This window comes from Elephantulus edwardii, unplaced genomic scaffold (assembly GCF_000299155.1).
Source record: "Elephantulus edwardii isolate Elephantulus edwardi_28Jun2011 unplaced genomic scaffold, EleEdw1.0 scaffold00039, whole genome shotgun sequence".
Taxonomy (NCBI): domain Eukaryota; kingdom Metazoa; phylum Chordata; class Mammalia; order Macroscelidea; family Macroscelididae; genus Elephantulus; species Elephantulus edwardii.
This window is the reverse complement of record NW_006399789.1, coordinates 7,342,524-7,363,663: the sequence shown is the minus strand read 5'-3', so window position 1 is coordinate 7,363,663 and position 21,140 is coordinate 7,342,524. Positions and strand designations below refer to the sequence as shown.

The following is a 21,140-nucleotide window of genomic DNA, read 5'->3' as shown; positions in this document are numbered from 1 at the left end:
CTCAAAAGTGTCAAATCTTTTTTTGTCATCCTATTCACTGTCCGGGTCTCGGATGCATAACTAGTAATCGAAAAGACTATGGCCTGAATCAGACACACCTTAGTCTTCAAACTGACATCACTACTCCTCAATACTTTGGAAAGGTCCCTAACAGCAGATTTTCCCAGTGCAGTGCATCTCCTTATTTCTGATTGCTCGTACCAAGGGTGTTAATTGTGGATCCAAGTAAGATGAAGCTGTTGACAGTTTCAATCTCCTCTCCATCCACTATGATACTGCCTATTGGCACAGGGGTAAAAATCTTTTGTTTCTTTGCTACTGAGATGCAATCCACACTGAAGGCTACATTCCTTGATCTTCTGCAACAAGTGCTTTAAGTCCTTTTCACTTTCAGCCAGCAAGGTTGTGTCATCTGCATAACACAGGTTATTGATGTGTCTCATCCTCTAATCCTGAAGTCACACTCCTTCTCATAGAGTCCAGCTCCTTGGGTAATTTGCTCGGCATATAGACTGAACAGATACAGGGACAAAATACAACCCTGACACACTCCCTTTCCAATTCCAAACCATGCAGTGCTCCCCTGCTCTGTTCACACAATAGCCTCCTGATCCAGGTATAGGTTTCACATGAGCACAATCAAGTACTCTGGATTCCCTTTCTTCTCAATGTCAGCCACAACTTGTCATGATCCACACAGTCAAACGCCTTAGCATAGTCAATGAAGCACAAATAGACATTCCTCTGGTATTCCTTACTTGGAATGGGCCTTCGGAAACACTATGAACACTAAACAAAGAGGATCGTTATAGTAGTGTATTGGTAGAGGCCAGACTGGAAGTCAGTTGAAACAAGGAAAATCAGTAACACAAATCGTTGAACAACTGGTACATGGAATGTACATAGCTTGAATGTTGAAAAACTGGAAATTATTAAAAATGCAATGGAACACATGAATATCCACATACTAGGCATTAGTGAGATATGAAGGACCAGCTATGGCCACTCTGAATCAGAAAATCATATGGTACACTATGCAGGGAATGAAAAACAAAGGAAGAACAGTGTTGCATTCAAAGTCAAAAAGTCAATTTCAAGTTCTATCCGGAAACACAATGTTGTGAGTGATAGGATAATATCCATATGCATACAAGGAAAACCCATTAACACAACTATTATTCAAATGTATGTTCCTACATCTGTAGCCAAAAAGGAAGAAATTGAGAAAGGTGGATATAACCCAGTTAAAAAATAAGTAAGCTTTTGGAAGGGCAGTGTTGTGAGAGGATTCACCTGAGCTAAAGACTCCATTAAGTTTCTCACGACTTTGTCTTGGTCTTCAGTGAGGATCCTGTGAAGGGTGGCTCTCCTTTCACTGTCCTTCCTCAACAGGAAGAATCCCGAATCCTTCTCTTCAGGGGACGGTGGAGCACTGTGATCTTCAAAGTTTTCGTCTGGAATGCTGAAAGAAATCCAGGCAGCATCAATCACAAATTCCTTTAATAAATGACACACTTAAAATGTTCTTGTTTCACTGAAATAAAGTCAGGCCTTTACCCCAAAAAGAGGGTCCGGATTCCTTTTGCATCTTTTTCTCCACAGGATTTGGGTCTTGTTTTGAAGGAGAAGGGGTCCACCTTTAATTCTGTGTCAGGTGAAACGGAGCCGTATTCACTGCTGCTGCTTGTGTCTTCCACCAGGACAGGCACGGGCAGGGAAATGCTCCTAAGATACTCTTTGTGTGATGAGATAGGGAAAGAAAAGAGAGAAAATACTGTTATTAGTTACTCTCAAGTTGAGAAAGTCTTTGCTCCCCAGGGTTTCAAAGCTATCACCTTTCAGAAGCAGATTACACAGCCTGTCCACAAAAAGGAGCTCTAATGGCCTATTGGCTAAGGCGTTGCACTGCCAACACAAAGACAGATGGTTCAAATCCACCAGCAGCTGCACAAGACTAAAATGGGCAATCTCCTCCTGTGCAATGTACAGCCTCTGAAAACTCACTTGAGGGTCAGCTGCAACGACTATGGGTTGAGTCTTCCTCTGAGAAGGCTGTGGGTGGGTTTAAACTACCAATCTTTCAGTTAATATCCAAGCTGTGCACCACCCAGGGACTCCCTTTAAGAAACTAGGTGCACTGAAACATTTACTGAAAGACAATGATATTATGTGTCAATTATCTCATTGTGATGAGTAGCATGTTTGTATTATACAAGAGGCTTGTTTCTGACTGCTCTTGTGTACTTGTTTAGTGTTATATCCATGGGCAGTTCCATGCTGAAGGACCCCCAGGACCCTGGAAGGGATCTGGGAGGGTGGCTAAGCAGAAGAAAACCAGGCCCAATCAGTCATGAGTTCTGATCCCCTCATCTTTACTGGTTACCTGTAAGAATTTAGGAAGGTATCAGTTTCCACACTTAGAAAGGACGAGATTTGCGATTTTTCCATTAATTTAGTCATGTTCCTCAGAGCCTTAAGGGGTCCACCTTTGCATCTTTAGGCTACCTTGAGATGGGGAGAGTGAGTGGGATGTTGTGAGTCTAGATTATGTTTGTTACCTACAGCAACTACATTCTATCAGTTTATATGAGAATTCATATACAAAGGGGTTCATTAGTAAAAACAAAAACAAACTTTGGAACTGATAGATTAGATATCTCTTGGGTATTTCTCAGTCCTTAAACACAATGACTCTATGACAAACATTGTGCCTTTATTTTTTAAAATTGAGGTTCTATTGTAAATTTAAAAGAACTTAGATTCATTGTGCCTTTATTTTAACTTGAGGGACACTGAGATGATGCAATAAAACTTGTTGATATTTCTTCCAACACTGATTGTAAGGAATCTTTTTTCGGTAAGCATTTTCCAACCATGAATCCCAACAATACAAAATTCCTTTACAAAAGAACTCAGTAGGGGAACTCGGGTCGTACAGTGGTAAGGAGTTGTGTTACCAATTCAAACATAGATGGTTTAAATTGACCCACTGCTCCATGGGAGAAAGACGGGCAATCTCCGCTTGTGCTAATTACCACCTCTGAAAACCCACCCGAGGGTCTGGAATGACTCAGTTCCAACTCAGCAGCACACACCACCACCACCAACACTGTCAAATCAGGGCAAACTCACACTGACCCTCCACTGGGTTTCAAAGGCTGTATGTGGCATGAGAGGAGAGGACCCATCTTTCTCCCAAGAAGGTACTGGTGGGTCTGAACTTCCTTTGGCCTAGTACCACAACTCCCTACAGACTACATCACAAGTGCTCCCTTTAGAAAGAAGGCAAGTTTAAAATTAGAGAAAGACAAGATTCCCCCGGGACTAAGCCTAATCAGCAATTGCCTCAATTTCAAAGATAAAGAGCACCAGCAGCAGTGGACTCCTACCTCTGTTCACTGAGACTGCAATTGGTCCTTATAGCTGGGAGGAGGTGGTGGGAGGGGGGCCTTCAAGATTAATTAGAGAGCAGGGCAAGTTCAATATGTACTCAACTCCTATTTCTGATTTATAAATATCTGAAAGCCAGAGAGAGCAAGAGAGAGAAAGCAAGAGCAAGAGAGTGAGAGTGTGAGTGCGAGAGCACAAGAAAGAAAGAGAGATCTCCTTCTTCTTTTCTTTCTTCCCTTGACTATTTTTTAGATTCTACACCTCGGACTCCAAGAATGTATATGCTCCCCTCTATGTACGTATATGCATCTCTTTCTCTCTCACTCTGTGGAGGTCAGAACCAACTTAGCTAACATTCCATTGTGTTTCAAGACTGTAGATCACATGGAAGACTGCCTGTGTTTCTCCCATTGAACAAATGGTAGATTGGAACTATCAGAAAGGCATGACCTTTGGCTTAGCTGTGCCACCCCTATCGACTATGTCAGCACTGTCACCAGCACTCCCTCTGTGTGTGTCTGTACATGCATGTATATCTTTAAATATACTTATTTTAAGTATGAATAAATGATAGATGTTGATATGTATTCTTTAAAATACATATTCATCACAGTTATTTCTGGAAGACATGATTTTAGGTGATCAAGTTTTTTTTAATATTATCCACATTTTTCTAAATTTCTATAATAAGCAAGTATCACTTGTAGATTCATTGATAAATGACAATACAAGTTGTTGTGTGTAGTCAAGTTAGAACTGACTCATAACTGACCCTCCAGTGGGTTTTCAGAGATAGTGAACTGCTTGGGAGGGGACTGCCCATCCTTCTCCATGGAGCAGCTGGTAGATTTGTACCATAAGCCTTTGGGATTACACTGTATCTTCTTATCACTAGGTCACCAGAGATCCCTATTAAAAATATTTTTCACAAATATTTAACAAATACTAAAAAAAATTAAAAAAAAAACAAAAAAAAACAAATATTTAACAAATACTAACATCATGTCATCTACAGCCTGATTTACCTAATAATACATTGTGTGAGAATGCAGATGAAAAATTTACCCTTACATAGCAAGAAGTGACATTTTTCTGAATATATACCACCTCTGATACCTTTTATCATGGGGAATCTATTGTGTGCTGCTGAGCCTTAGAAAGGATCTTATAACCTTATCTAGAAGAATCCTTTAATCATATCTCCTTATGGGCAGAAGACATTCTACCTTCAGTTACATCAAAGATGCTACAAAAAAACTTTCTTTTATCCTGTACTAGCCAGGTGATGAAAGCTTCTAGTACAGTGACAACTAGATATGGTTTAATCTACAGGAAGAAAAGAAGGAAAAGGATACTCAGAGTTGTTTTGCAAAAGATTATCTCTGCGAGAATCACCTTACTGCTTGGTCACTAGACTGATTCCCAACAATGAATTAACAGGTTTGCCTGCTTGCTGTTATTTAAATGATTATGATGCAGAATAACTATAAGGTTGGAAGGAAGATAAAGCCAAGAATATTTACTTCTAATTGGGCAATTTAACAATTTTGTTGTTATGTGCCATCAAGTTGTTTGTGACTGATAGTGACCTATGTACAATAGCCCTATATCTTGCTCTATCTTGTGCCAATCTTACTATCTCTGACACACCTACCCCCATTACCCTAGTCACTGAAGCAGTCCATCTCATCGAGGGTCTTCCTCTCCTGCACTGTCCCTCCACCCTCCCAAGCATGGCATCCCTCTCCAAAGACAGGTCCATTCTTGTAACATGTCCAAAGTATGGAAGATGAAGCTTCAGAATCTTTGTCTCCAACGAGTAGCCTGGTTTCATGCCTTATTTAAGCATACAGTTATCCTGAAGATATAAAACACTCTGGAACTGGTACGCCGAAGAAAGCTCCTGGTATGTAAGTATCTTAAATTTGCTTGACTACAGAAATTTCTTTATTGAGAAGCTTCAGGATGTGGTGTTGCATAGATTACCTTTAGTAAACGTGCTTACAGCAGAAAGCAAACAACTTGTTTTTCTTTTACCACCGAGGTGGAATGGACTCCCAGCTGACCATCTGATGGATTATCAGGGGGAGTTAATCACACAGGAGGAGACTGCCTATTCTTCTCCCTTTAACTTACCCCTCCCTTAATCACAGTAGGAGGTTGTTTGAGAGGTGATTTGTTGGAGGGTGCAAACACAAGACTGTTTCTGCGAAGACATTTCTGGAATCATCAGCCTTTCTGGTGCACTTTGTTTTGCTACAGATGTAACACTGTTAGTCCCAAGAAGTGCCGCCTTGAGGACCACGACTCATGTATACGATTAACAAAGAGCACTTTACTGTGCAGAACAGTTTTCCGCATGCAGAGGCTCCCTCCCTTAGTGGAAAGGTGGCAAGAGAGCCTTTATCCCCATGCCTGACTGTTTTAAGGCCTTCCGTCTGGGGCGGGGTGATTTGGAACATGATTGGTGGGCAGGGGGATCAGTCATGTGGGTCACCTTCTGATTGGCTGGCTACTCTGCCCGCATTTCTCTTTTCTGTGACACGTATACACTTCTACCGGAGTCACAGGTTAAACGGGTTAATTCTAAACTTTGCAGGAACAGGTAAGACTCTATCCTAGAAGGCTTTCCAACACATCTGTGTTTGTTCTACCCTTAACTGCCCACTTCTAAAGCTAAGAATTTTTATGGCTCGCTTCTGCCTCTGGAATTAATGAGTTCTTTTCAAGGTCGGATTTGGGTCAGGCTCCGGGGGGCGGGGGTGGGGGGTAGGGTGCCGGACCCAAAAAATGGGGTTTATGCTGTCCCCTCAAAACTAGCTGTGTTTGAAGAAACAGATTTCAGAATGGATAAAGTAAAGGATGGGCAATCTCCTTCGATGCAATTCACTGCCTCAGAAAACTCACTGTGTGTGTGGGGGGGGGTCAGCTATGACTCCATGGCACACCACAACAACAAGCCTGGCCTACTGAGAACTGATACTTGGAAACAAGGTTTCAGTGCCATGATATGAAAAGGCACTAATGTTAGGTATTGCTGCTAGAACAAAAGAGCTGATGAAGCTCTCTAATCTTTTGGCTTGAGGGAACAGCCAGTAACCTTCAAGAGGAAGGCACAAAAGCCCTGCCAGTGGTGTTCACTGCTCATCCCTGATGCTGACGGAGAACCTTGCCGTGTCTAAATTGGTGAATTCCTTGAAAATACAGGTGCTACTCACAGTGGAGGCATGCATCGCTTACAGTACATTGATAAAACAGGTATTTATTAGTAGATCAGACTTTAAGTAGAATACTGCCAGGTGAAGCATTTTATCAGTGTGTGTATGTGTGAGTGTGTGTGTACATGTACTTAGATTATGCAGCTTTCTGGCTGTATGATATGGTCTAACCGTTAGTAATGGCAGAGTCTGTGTCATAGTGGCCTGTGAATTTTAGGGTTGCTATGGGAAACTGAGGAGGACCTGAAGCATCGCTGCAGAGAGAGGGTCAGGGACTGCAGCCTCCAATATGGATTGAGGCTCAATATCAAGAAGACAAAGATTCTCACCACTGGGCCAATTGGCAGCATCAGGATGGATGGTGAAGAGGTTGAGATTGTTCACAGCTTTAGTTTGCTTGGCTCCACAGTCAACACTCTTGGCACCAGTAGCCAGGAAATTAAAAGGCGCATTGCCATGGGAAAGTCTGCTGTTAGGGACCTCTCCAAAGTCCTGAAGAGCAGTGGTGTCTCTCTGGAGACTAAGGTGCGTCTGATACAGGCCACAGTCTGCACAATCACTTGTTATGCATCACAGAGTTGGACAATGCCTGGGAAGGATAGAAGGAGAAATGATGCCTTTGAGCTGTGGTGCTGGAGAAGAGTATTGAGAATACCATGAACTGCTAGGAAAACAAACAGATTTGTCCTGGAAAGGATTAAACCGGGTGACTCCTTGAAGGCAAGGATTCTGAGGCTCCGTCTAACAGACTTCGTACATGTTGTGAGGAGAGACCGGTCCTTGGAGAGGGACATCATGCTTGGGAGGGTGGAGGGACAGTGCAGGAGAGGAAGGCCCTCTATGAGGTGGATTGATTCAGTGACTGGGATAATTGGGATGGGAGTGTCAGAGACAGTGCGATTGGCACAGGACAGAGCAGAGTTTAGGGCTGCTGTACATAGGGTCGCTATGAGTCGCAAGCGACTCGACGGCACATAACAACAACAACAACATGGAGACCTGACGCCTAAAAGGAGTTCTAATGAGCTAAAACTATATGTGCTTAAAGATGGACCCTAAGGGCTGTCATTAAACTAATTTAGGAAATGAAAGGATTTACAGATGTCTTAAATGCTGTATTAAAACACAGCCCTGATTGCCTTTTCCACCTTATTTTAAGTCAGTAGACTCAGCTCAACAGTGACTTTATTCCTCTGTTAGGTAAACCCAGGGAATCATTCTACTGAATGATAATGTTTACTGAAGGTCTATTATCTTTAGTAGTGAATGGGAACTCACTGGTATAATGGACTGAAGGATATGAAAAAGAAGCTTCAAAAATGACCCTGAGGTCTCTAGTTTAAGATAATAAGTGGATGATGTACACTAAAAGATGACTGAAATGTAGGCTGAAGGGAAAACTTCTTTTCTCTGTTTTTCTTTTTTAGTAGAGAAGTCCAGTTAAGAGCTAGATGTAAGTCTGGAACTCAAAAGAGAAAACTGGGTTAGAGCTAAGAAACTGAACAGCACACAAGTCTACAGATGATATTTAAAGGGAAGGGTGATGTAATTTAGGGAAGGATGAAAAGAGGGAGGATTCAGAATACAATTGTTGTTGTTATGTGCCATCAATTCGCTTGTGACTGACAGCAACCCCTATATACAAGAGCTCTAAACGCCGTTCTATCCTGTGCCAACCTAGCCATCTCAAACACACTCATTCCCACCACTCCAGTCACAGAATCGATCCATCTCATTGAACGTCTACCTCTCCTGTGGCGCCCCTCCACTCTGCCAAACATGATGTCCCTCTCCAAGGACTAATCCCTCCTTGCAACATGTCCAAAGTATGTCAGATGAAGCTTCAGAATCCTTGACTCCAAGGAGCATTCCGGCTTCACCTTCTCCAGAACAAACCCGTTTGTTCTCCTAGCAGTCCATGGTATATCCAACATTCTTCTCCAGCACCATAGCTCAAAGGTATCGATTCTCTTTCTATCATCCCTATTCACTGTGCGACTCTCTGATACATAGCACGTAATTGCGAAGACTATAGCCCGGATCAGGCATGCCTTAGTCTCCAGCCTGACATCGTTGCTCTTCAGTATTCTTGAGAGGTCCCTAACAGCAGACTTTCCCAATGCAATTCATCTCTTGATTTCCTGGTTGCTGTTACCAAGAGTGTTGTCTGTGGAGACAAGCAAACTAAAACTGTTAACTATCTCAATCTCTTCACCATCCATACTGATGTTACCAATTGGCCCAGAGGTGAGAATCTTTGTTTTCTTGATGCTGAGCTTCAATCCATGTAGAAGGCTGCAGTCCTTGATCTTCTGCAGCAAGTGCTTCAGGTCCTCTTCAGTCTCAGCAAGCAGGGTTGTGTCATCTGCATAACGCAGGTTGTTGATGACTCTTCCACCAATCCTGATGCCATATTCCTCCTTGTACAGTCCAGAGTCTCAGACGATCTGTTCTGCGTACAGATTGTATGGAGACAGAATACATCCCTGATGGGCCCCCTTCTTGATTTGAACCATTTAGTGTCACCTTGCTCTGTTCTGACGACTGCCTCTTGGTCCAAGTATAGGTTCTGAATTAGCACAATCAAATGTTCTGGGATTCCCATTCTTCTCAGAGTCAGCCACACCTTGTTGTGATCCACACAGTCAAAAGCCATTGTATAGTCAATGAAGCACAGATAGACATTCTTTTGGTATTCTTTGCTTTCTGCCAAGATCCATCTAACATTCGCTATAATATTCCCAATACCACAACCTCTTCTAAATCCAGCCTGCACATACATGGTTGAAAAGAGGAGGCAAGAAAGGCAGAGTATAACGAGAAGCATCCAGTGAGGGAGCAGAACAGGATGTCACAGTGGTTTACGGAGGGGAGGGTTAAAGCCAGGGAAACTGGCTGCTCAAAGGTTGAGTAAATCGAGAAGAGTATTTGTTGGGTCAAGGTCACTGATATCCTTGACCAGAGCAACTTCAGTGATCACACAACAAGGCTAATGCTAAAATGGGAGAAAGAAAAGGTGACAATCTGAAGACATTGTCTTTCAAGGCATGAAGCTGTGAAGAGGAACTTGAAAAAGTGGGGTTCTAGTCAACAAGGTGACACATAAGTATAAGGGGGAAGATGAATGAGGTGACACATCTGTATAATGCGGAAGACCAGTGAGGTGACACCTAAGCATAAGGGGGAAGATGAGTTTGTGATAGAGGGACTGGGGTATGGGTACACGAGTATGACCTAAAACGGCTGAAGTTGAAGAAGCAAGAAAAGAAGTCAAGGGGTGAAGGAATCCAAAACTCAAGTGGGCGGGTGGATAACTTTCTATAGGAAAACGTAAGGCACTGAGAGAAAAGAAGGGTGTTACCATGGAATGAATTCCAGCTCCTGTGAGTCAACGGGCACGAGAGGAGACCTGAGCTCCACAGGCCTCTTAATGGTTGGGATCTTGTGCAAGCAGATCACCAAGCTGCTGTTCTAAGCACCTCTGGGTAGATTTAAACCTCCATTCCTTTGGTTAGTAACCACTTAACTATTAGGGCCACCGGGACTCCTCTAAGGCAGGTAAGCATACTCAATTATTGTTGGACTACGAACACATCCATTTCTAGCTTTTCCAATTCTGAAAGGATGCTTAGCATATTAGAAACCTTAGAGCTTTCTGTGGTATTTACAAGTGTAAAGTGTGAGAAGTTCAAGTGTAATTATTTGCAGAGGCACATGTTGACAGTAGCTGGCAAGCAGAGAGGCCACAGCTCCTTTGATGTCAGTTCACAGACAGGAATGAGGCCTCAGGATGAAGAGAGAAACCTGCCTGGCAAAGTGTTCATCCTCTGGCAATCTTGATGATAATGTCTTGTCAATTATTAAGAAGTCTTCTGCTGTGGAGATGGTCAGGACAAGTCTCTAAGAGGCTGGATGAACCTCTTTATTTGACTTCTGTGTGGACAGGCAATGTCAAAGTTGTGTCTCGTCAAAGTTGTGTCTCTAGAGAAGTCATCCTCACTGTTCTATTTTAGGGGCTGATGGGAAGGATGTGAGGCCAAAATTCCACGACATGGCTTCATTAGAGGCAGGTGGAGGTAGGGGTGGTCAGCCTATGGACCCCAAGTTGCTGGGCTCCCTCATCTATGAGAGGGAGATGGCTCTAACTTCAGGGAATTGAATAGGTCTATGCTTTATGAAAGTGGGAATGTATTTTTAAATTTCTTCAGGAACTATGAAGGTGCTAATAGCTATTTGTGGGTACCAGCGACCCTCATGGTCCTCCAGGGCAGCAATGTGGAGGCAAAGACCAACTTCAGTACAAAGTATCCTAACCAGTCATCCCTGTTCTCAATTCTTCAGTCCTCCTATAATGGCTCTCACACTTTAATGAATATAAGAGTTATGTGGTTAGTTAACTAAACAGTATGCAACCCCAGACCACAACTCTAAATTCTGGACAGGGCCAAAAATCTCTATTTTTAACAAATATCTAGGCATCTCATAGTAATTGCAGAATTCCCAAAGCACGGTTTTTCTAGTGATTAGTACATAGCATAGTTTTAACATTTTTATTGAATGTTGAGTTGTTAGATGCCCTCGAGTCAGCTTCTACTCATAATGGCAACAAAGCAAGGTCAGGTCCTGTGCTTGCATATAAACCTTATGCTGGTTTACGGCCCTGGTACTTGCTCTTATGCAAATCCATGTTGAAGCTGAAAAAAAAGCAAAGCAAGGTCCTAAGAGCCAAGCTACTGTCTTAAATACATTTTGCCTGAAATGACAGACCAAGCCAAGAATAGATTTGATACACTGAAGGTTAAAGACTAAGGACTAGAAGAGTCATGGAATGACATCAAGGTCATCATACTTAAGTAAAGTTGAGGGTCATCAAATACACAGGAGAGAGAAAAGAAAACTAAAATAGACATCAAAAGAAACCCTGAGACTTGTTCTTGAACACAGAGTAGCTAAAACAACAGAAGACATGATTAACTGAAGAAGGTGAAGAGACTATTTCAAAGGGTGGCTTGAAAAGGACACAGTTGTTGCTGTTGTTGTGGTTAACTGCCATCGAGCCAAGTACTACTCATAGCGACCCTACAAACAACAGATCTGAACCATGTCCTGTCCTGTGTGGGTACAGTGGAGTATTAGAACAAAAGGCAAACACTTATATTGAGTCAATGTCATTAAAACAACCTTTATAGTAACATCTTTATGTGAGCTGTATCTCCAAATACAGTAGCTATTAGTTTATAAAGTTATTTATGTATAAATTGAATTAAAATAATGATTCAGTGCCTCTTGGATGCTAGCTACATTATGTGTTTCAACATTTACATGTAGTTGTGACTACCGTATTGGACAATGGAACACTGGTAACCTAGTGGTAAGGTGTTACACTGGCAACCCAAAGGAATGTGATTCAAATTCAACTGCTCTGTGAAAGAAAGTTGGGCCATATGCTCCCATATGATTAACTGCCTCTAAAAATCCACAAGAGGGTCAGCTATGGATCGATTCCAACCTGATGGTCAACTAACGGGTCAATTCCAACCTGATGGTACATGACAACAACAACTATATCAGATAGTGCAGATATATATAAGACATTCTATTGTCCTACAATGTTCTACTGGTCAGTGCTGGTTTGTTAACACCATACCTGAATGAAATCTTTTCCTGGCTCCCCACACTGCTTTGCATAAGGAGCCCCTCGTCACCTGACCTTACCTGTCCTCCTAGCTCTGTCCATCCCTCATGCTTTGGAAGCACCAACCCATATTTTGAGCCACCTGTGTATCCCTTGATACACAGAGTGGCTTCACACATCCAAGTGTTAAGTCCCCCAGGAGTGGCCTCACCTGGTTCCCCACTTCTCATCTACCTTTTAAACTCATTCATCAAGTACCTGACAATGGAAAGCCTTCCTTGAAACCACTTTCTGAGACTAATGTTCCCTGGCCCTTCATTACTCCCTCTGTGCAGATGAAACTGTTCTACAGTGTTGTTGATTTTTTACTGTATTTCTCCCCTAATCAGTCAGGAACTATGTCTTTAGATCTTATAAACACATTTACTTTGCACACAGAGTGTACCACATACTTTCATGGAGTTGAGATGAATTACCTAATCCCCTGGGTCTGTGTGTGAGGATAGGGAGAACGGTGCAGGACTAGAGAAATATTTTTTTCTCCCTTAAAAGAGAAAGGTAACTTCATCACACTGCTCTCCCTTCCTCTTTTTCTTTTTCTCCTGCTCCTCCTAAGGGCAAACCCCAGCACAGTTACTGACAGGAGAGGTCCCTTTGTGGTTGTTGTTTGATTCTAATTCATGGGAACCTCACTTGTGTAGAGTAGATGTCTCCAGAGTTTTCAAGTCTGTAACCTTTTATAAGCACTCTGCCAGACTTGTCCTCTGTGACTCGTCTGGGTAGGTTTGAGTCTTTTGGCAAGCAGTTGAGAACGTAACTGTTTGCATCACTCAGGTCCCTTAGAGATACAGCAACTGTCTGCACAGAAGTGGGTATACGGCCTATTAAGAAACACCTGGGGAAGAAAAAGGACCACAGATTGTGCTCATGTAGGAGACCTGAGACCAGGTCATGGCTCACAGTTTTCATTAATAGGAGGTCTGATGTTCACCACAACAACTAATAATCTTAAATGTGGCTTTCGCTCCTGAGTACGTTAGCAAGTCTGTCTGGCTTTCCTAGGAAAGAGAGGGGAGGGTCCATCAGGTACACAGCTGATTTAATGACCACCTTTTAGCTGAGATTCTGAACAGTTCAGCCGTGTGGGAGCGGTAGTTTCCCTTTACAGACCTAAGGCAAGTGGCAGCTCAGGGAGGAAGGATCCACTGAGAGGTAAGGGGTCCAGAGAAGCCAAGAGGAAGAGGAGCAGAGAGAGCTCTGGATGAAAGGCAAAGGGACCTTCTGACTGTGGTCTACAACTGAAACAAATTAGGAGACACCAGTAATGACAGTCACCGTATGAAGTGTCTACCATGCATATTCCACCTCATTTAATCCTTCACGACAACATTGAGTAATTGGGTGAACTGCTCCCTCTGCACAGCAGAGGTCATGGAGGGCAAGTAATTTCCAAGGCCACCCAGTCAACAAGTGAGCCTGGCTCTGACCCCACACTCAACCTCTTAACCCTGGCTATACAGCCCTTTCTTAAGTGAGGCTAGATTCTAAGTCACAGCAGGATCCAAATTGCTCCCAGATGACCCTGAACATGGAAGGTGAGAGGACCTTGACTGACGAAGGTCCTGACAGATCACACCACATTGCATTTGAAGGCGTATTTTCACTGGGACTTGTGGACAGACCTGCCTGCTGAGATTTTCATTCTCTCCCGCTTTCTCTCCCCAAGTGTGTACAACTGAGTTCACAGAAGTTGTGTGTGTGTGCGTGTGTGTGTGTGTGAGAGAGAGAGAGACCGAGATCTATTTTCTGTAAACAAAAGTGAAGCCATGTGGAAGAGCTAAAGATCTCATGGGCTGAGCTACTAGGCACAGCTCCAGGCTTTTTAACTTATTATTTTGTTTCCAGGACCAAATCTGTGCAGTAGGTTTTATTACCAGCAAAGAATGCCAGTTGAAATAAGGATCTGGCTCAGATCACATATCCAGAAAGCGGCTCAGCTAGGATCAGAACATAACTCCAAAATCAGGGCCCAAGTTCTGACACCCCAAAGAGGCTGATCCCAAGACTGAGGAGCACTGTGGGGGCCACCCAGAAATCATTTCTAAGCTCCCTGTGGAGAAAGGAGGAGGGCGGGGGACTCTCTTCTTTGCTGTGTTCTTCTCTACGGACTCTCGGACTCTCCGAGTACATGGAGAACTGGAGAGGCTCTGCTGGAGTCCCTGTGGAGCACAGAAAATTAGAGTGTGCATATGCTAACTGAAAGTCTGTAGGTTAGAATACAATCAGAAGCACCTCAGGAGAAAGGGCTGGCAATCTCCTTCCCAAAATCAGCCACTGATTTTGTTACCCTCTGTAATTCAGTTCTGTTCTGGCAAACATGGGATCACTGTGATTCTAAAGACTCCACAGCATCAGATCAACCACACCCCGGGCTAACTGACACGGAGACACCTGAGGACCTTCTCTGGGCCCTCAGAAAACCAGCAGCAATGCCGATTAAGGACCCCGCACTATGTAACCCACAACTCAGGGGAATCAGTGTGCTCGTTTCTTCCCGACTGTCTGAAATGTGTTAGTTAGCCTTGTTGTTGTTGTGAGCCTTGAATTGGAAATGACCTATCGCTGACCCTCCAGCAGGTTTTCAGAGGCAGTAAATCAATCGCACAGGAAGTGACTGCCCACCCTTCTCCCATGGAGCAGCTGGTGGATTTGAACAGTGTGCATTTGGGATTGCAGAGCAGCGTTTTACTACCAAGCCATGAGTGCTCCCCAAGTTGAGCTTGTTGTTGCTCTATGCCTTTGAATTGGACTGACCCACAGTTTACCCTTCAGTGGGTTTTCAGAGGCGATACACTGTATAGGAGGAAAATGCCCATTCTTCTCCCATGGAGCAGCTGTTGGATTTGAACTGTGTGCCTTGAGACTGCAGCACAGCTTCTTATCACTAGGCAACCAGAGCTCTCAGACTAGAGTAAATTTCATTCAAGCTGCACAGGTCAACATAAAAAAAAAAATAAAATTCTTTCTGACCTAAAAATATACAGGCAACATCCAAATCCAAATGACAGAGAAAGATAACTGGCATTAACATTTTCCATTAAGTAAGATATCCATTAAGTGACTACCTGGTTCCTAGATAAGTATAGACTTCACTCTAATTGAAGATTTCACAAGTAGTCATCATCTTCTAGTAAACAAACATACACACAAATAACAACAACAAACCAGTTACTATCAGGTCCCCTTTGACCCAGGACAATCTCATTTGTATCCAAGCAGAACTGTGCCCATAAGATTTTTAAAGATCATGTTTTGGGTGAAGATCACAAGGCTCATCTTCTGAGGTATCTCCTGGTGGACTTGAACCGCCAACCTTTCAGTTAGCAGGTTAAAATGTTAATTAAACATGTTTGACACTCAGGGGTTCCTTCTGCATTCAGAGAAGGGCAATTATGGCAAGGAGTGGAAGTCTTAGGACAAGAGGTTTTTCATGTACGAGAACGGAGAGGGTTTTCCGAAGAAATGAGCCCAGCCCGGCCTGCAGCTGCACATGGCCTCACTCGCCAGCAGCAGCCCTGCCCTGTCCCCACCCTGTGGATTCAGGGAGCAGAGCTGAGGAGATTTGGTGGGAAAGCTAGAGTTTATCACATGCCACACCGGACCTCAGCTTTACCTGGCCAGAGGTAAAAAAAAATACTCACCGTTTGATCCCGCTGAAAGAGCTGTGGGAAGAAACAAATAGCAGCATAAACACACATTGGCTTTGTTGTTAAGCTGAGACGTCAACAAAAGCAAACGCCTGAAATGGAATCAGTGTACGTTCCAAATCCTCACTCTGCCCGCCCTCAGCCAACATAAACACCCCAAATGCCAAGAACAAATAGATTGCTTACTTGTTTTGTTCCGTCAGAAATGAGTTATGGGAAAATAGGCCACAGAAACAAGTGACTTACATTTTTACATTGCTGTTTAACTGCATAATTAACTGGCAGCTTTGGGTTTTGAGGCTTTTTTTTTATGGTGGTTAATTATTCAGAAAGGTATGCTACTTGAGATAGCAGGTTTTTCTATCACCTCTAATTCAAAGAAAATACTGTCTAGATGGCTTCAGAATTTAATCGTTTCATAGCTACGCTGTTGTTAATTAGTGGGGATTTTGAGTTTCAATCTTAAAAGGGCTCCTTTTATCCCTTTTACATTTTAACCCTGAAGAGCCGTGGCAGGACTGGATAAGTATTCAGCTGCCAACCAAGGAGTCAGCAGTTCAAATGCACCAATTGTTTTGTGAGAAAAAAAGATATGGCAGACTTAAAAATTACAGCCTTGGAAAGCCCAGAGGGTAGTTCTAATCTATCCACAGGGTCACCGTGAGTCAGAATATCAATGAGAACCTTCTTTACATCGTTACACTTTACCTTTATCATCAGCAATGCTAAATGCTACGTAGATGTTGATGTATTTAACTACCAAATAATCATGATAGAAGACTATTATGAATAAGGCCTCATCAGCAATGAAATTGATGAGAAGAGCTCGCTAAGACTGAAATGGAACATAGAGTGCCGCCCACTACCTTTGAGTTGGTTCTGACTCCTATCAGTCCTCCTCTGGGTTTCCAAAGCAGCCACTCCCTGTGGAAGGAGACTGCATATTTCACCCAAAGATGCATTAAAAATGCTAGCAGCCTGATGCATTATCATATTACGCTAAATACATACCAGTTACCCGTCGTGCCTGCAAAGAGAGAAAATTAGTTCACCTCTGGAAATACCTTCTGTCTTGAATGTTTATAATTTAGCTTTTTCGTGCAACCACATACCTGAAAGCTTAGGCTGTGTCTTTTTCTTTTTGCTGGATACTTTTAAGAACTCATCAACCAGCAAGTCATTGGCACAGGCTCGCTTATCTGGATCAGGTTCAAAACATTTCAGAATGAACGCCTTGGCCTCTGCAGACATGGACTCGGGGATCTCCGGGTGGACTTTAAACATTCCCACCTGTGGCATAAATAGGGAGAGAACACCATGTCTTCTGTCTCATTCTGTGAGTTCCAGGTCCCATAATATGACCGCTGGTGCCACGTGCTCTTTTACCACACACCACAAACTGCGACCCTTCTCACCATGAGCTCGAGTATGTGTTTCAAGCTATGGAATATCACAGAGTGCCTCAGTAGCCATGCCAATAAAACAAGCAGAGTGACTTGTTTAGACAGGAGTAGGCAGGCACTGTGTAGTCCATATTCACTGCTCACAACTCTAGGACATACTAGCACGTTGTTGTTATGTGCTGTCCAGTCAGCTATGACTCACAGTGACCCTATGACCAACAGATCAGAGACTTGCCCTATTCTTCACCACTGTCATGATCTCCCATTCCACGTTATAGTTACTGTAACAAATCATCTCATTGAGGGTCATCCTCTTTTTTCTATGACCTCCCACCCTCCCCAGCATGATACCTTATATTAGACTGCTGTTGTTGAGTACCATTGAGTCAGACCTGACCCACAGCTAACCCTCTGGTGCCTTTTCAGAGACAATAAATCTGCAGTAAATCTCATGGGAGGAGACTGCCCCACCCTTTTCCTGCAGACCAGCTGGTGACTTCGGGACTGCAGTACAATTTCTTACCAGTAGGCCACCAGAAACCGGCATATAAAAGACTATTTTATTTTTTTTAATCCACCAGATGCTGTGCTGGAGAAGGAGGGGTAATCGCCTTCTCTACCAGTCAGATCCGATTTGACGGTACACACACACACACACAAAATAATAAAATAAAATTAAAAAAAAATTTTTTTTAAAGCTGGGGTTTTCTTGGGTTTCCCCCCCACACACACACACTGAGACGGTGTCAAGCATTGTCCTAAACCTTTCTAATATATGAATCATCAAATTCCCCAAAAAACCTCATGGATTAAATATTATCTCTTTTAAGAGGTAGAGCAGAATTTAAAATTCTCAGGGAGTCCAGACTTTGTAGAGCTACTGAGGTTAGATGAACCCTCAAAGGAGCTGCCCTGAGTTAATCTTTAAACATCAAACCAGAACTGTATCCTGAAGTGTTTTTCAAGTCCAATGATAGGTTTAATTAACAAAGAATGCTACTAAAGAACACTGTGCTCTTTTAAAGAACTAACCCATCTGCAATCAAACTGACAAAACCCAAGGAAAGGTCAAATAGTAAAGTTAAGAATAACATTGCATTCATGTTCACAGTGAAGGAACAGTTAGATAAAAGAGGGGGACAACCTAGGGGCACATCTTGAAGAATGCCATCAATGTCACCGAACCGTAAATTTAAAAATTACTGCATTGGTGGTTTGAATCCACCAGATGCTCTGCTGGAGAAGGAGGGGCAATCTCCTGTACCAGTCAGATCAGATTTTGATGGTACACACACACAAAATAATAAAAATTTAAAATAAATAGATAAATAAATTACTGAATTGGTGCATGCTTTGGTGTGTGTTTTTTAAGAACCGTAACAAAAATTATATCTTAAAACTATATTATGCCTTGAAACAAAAAATACTCTCCCCATCAGAGCAAGGAAAATGAGACTCAGAAAGAGTGGGATTACATGGACATGAAAAAGACTTGGGATTTATAAATTGGTCCATTTGGCTTTAAGCCTGTGCTCTTTTGTCAGTGACAGGACTTGATTTGTAAATACTTTGTTTCATATGACTTACAGTACAAGAGATACTATAAAGTACTTTAAAATTAAATAGTATTCTTTTAACAACCAGAATTTTCTTCTAATTGTTGCCATTTGTATTTTATTTTAATGATTTTTTTAGTATACTTAGGGCTGGGAAAATTTCTTAAGAAACATTTCTGTAACTATGTAGCTTATATACATTCATTACTATTATAAATAAAACATGATCCAGAATTCCTGCTGTTGACTCTGACTCAGCAACCCTCGATCAAGTTTCTGAGACTGCTAAATCGCAATGGGAAGAGACTGTTGATCTTTCTGTCTTGGAGTTAGTTGTTGATAGACAAGAAGCACAGAAAACATGAAGCCTTTGAGTTAGGGGCACAACTTGTAACAGACTAGGCCACCAAAGCTCCCCACTGTATCATTATTTAAAGTCATTCTATAGCTCTTACTTTGTATCAGACACTGTTTTAAGTGTTTTTCACGTAATATCTCATTAAAAAAGTATCTAGGGAGCTCAGGTGGCCTAGTGGCAAGAAGCTGCCCTGCAATCCTGAAGTCATGCAATTTGAGGCCACCAGCTGCTCCATGGGAGAAGGATGGGCAATCTCTTCTCATGTGATTAACAGCCTCTGAAAACCTGCTAGAGGGTCAGCTATGGGTCAGTTCTGACTCTACAGTACACAACAACAACGTAAGAGGTATTTTTATGCTCATTTTATAGATGACGAAACTGGGCGGGGGGGGGCAGAAGGTTAAGTAACTTGTCCAATGGCATCCCACACTTAGATCATACTGAAATAAACGGTAAATAAGAGCTAACAAGGAGTGGAAGACCCTCAGTGAGGACTGACATGGTGACTTCAGCAAGGGCTCTAGGTGTCAGAAATGATGAGGATGGCACAGGATAGGACAGGGTGCAGTTTGGCCGTTAATACAGTCACTGTGAATCGTACTCAACTTGATGACACCTACCAACAACATGTAAAAATAATAGGTACTATTTCATAGCTATCTTATAGATGAAGACTCTGAGAAACAAGGTTTGCCTAAAGTCATCCCATAGTCAGACCGTGATGCAAAGTGTAAATTACTGCCAGTCCATGCGATTTCATCTCTCTAACCCAGTATCACTTCCCATGTAAGGTTTAAACTCATTGCCATCAAGATGATCCCGCCTCATAGTGACCCTGGAAGGCAGAGCTGACCTGCCCTCTAGGCTGTTATCTTCACGGAAAGAGCCGGCTACACCTTTCTTCTAAAGAGCAACCAGTGAGTTCAAACAGGCAACCTTTCATTTAGCAGCCAAGTGCTTAAATCCTGAGACACTGGGGCTCCATCAAAGGGTAAGGTGGCAGAGATAAAAACAGGATGTGTAATAGTCACTGCAGTGATTATTTTAACTCTGCATTTTATATCGGCATCCTCGAGGTGGATAAACACCTGCCCGACTGGCCAGCAAGTGGAAGACATCAATCCACTGTAGGGAGATCAGCTCTCTGAGCAGCTTGTGCTGCTCCTTCAGGTTTGATGATAGAGTTCATTTCTAGGTCAGCAGTATCACATCAGATCATCTGAAAGCTTCAAGTAAGCCAGGCTTTGTACAAGAGTAGAAGGTATGTAACCCATAGGCATCCACGAGAAGCTACATACAAGGGGAAGATGGCTGCAAATATGTCTGCAGCTGGAGTGAAACAAATTATCAGCAAAAGTCCTGTCATCAGCTTCCCTTTAAAACTCTCCTTGGTTTGGGGTACACAGGTGAGGATTACAGGGATGCAGAGGCAGGCAATAGTCAAGCCTCGTTCCCAGATCCCCTGGCTCTGCCACTGAGTTCATACTGCCTGTTCCCTGCTGTGGTGAGGTAGGATTACTCCCACTCCAAAAAGGAAGCATTAGTAAGGGACTAATTACTGGTTAAGCCAAGCCCAAAACTATGGCCCATGAATCAATTCCAACCCACTTCGTTCCTGAAGCTGTAAATCTTTTTGTTTGTTTGTTTTGCTTTCCCCTTCCCCCTCTTTCTTAATGGGAGAAAACGGCCTCATTTGCCTCCTGTGGAATGGCTGGTGCGTTAGAGCTACCTACCAACCTTGGTTAATAGACCAGTATTCAATACTATGGCATCAGGTCTAGAAAAGTAAAAATATGCACACAAGACTAATGCATTAAACCAGTAATTAATCTTATTTCTAGTACATTTATTCAACTGTAGGGTAGGTCAGGGA

The 21,140-nt window shown here is 42.7% G+C and overlaps 1 protein-coding gene across 1 annotated transcript in view; it reads right to left on the bottom strand.

Moving 5' to 3' along the window:
* The window catches only part of MAP3K5 (mitogen-activated protein kinase kinase kinase 5), a 348,691-nt gene that overhangs the window by 63,014 nt on the left and 264,537 nt on the right, over positions 1-21,140 (bottom strand). Inside the window, exons 20-23 of the mRNA XM_006884955.1 lie at positions 17,063-17,240; positions 15,945-15,965; positions 1,558-1,735; positions 1,294-1,462 (exon numbers count right to left, since the gene is read on the bottom strand). Of these exons, the coding sequence (XP_006885017.1) occupies positions 1,294-1,462; positions 1,558-1,735; positions 15,945-15,965; positions 17,063-17,240 (546 nt within the window). The remainder of the gene's footprint in view (positions 1-1,293; positions 1,463-1,557; positions 1,736-15,944; positions 15,966-17,062; positions 17,241-21,140) is intronic.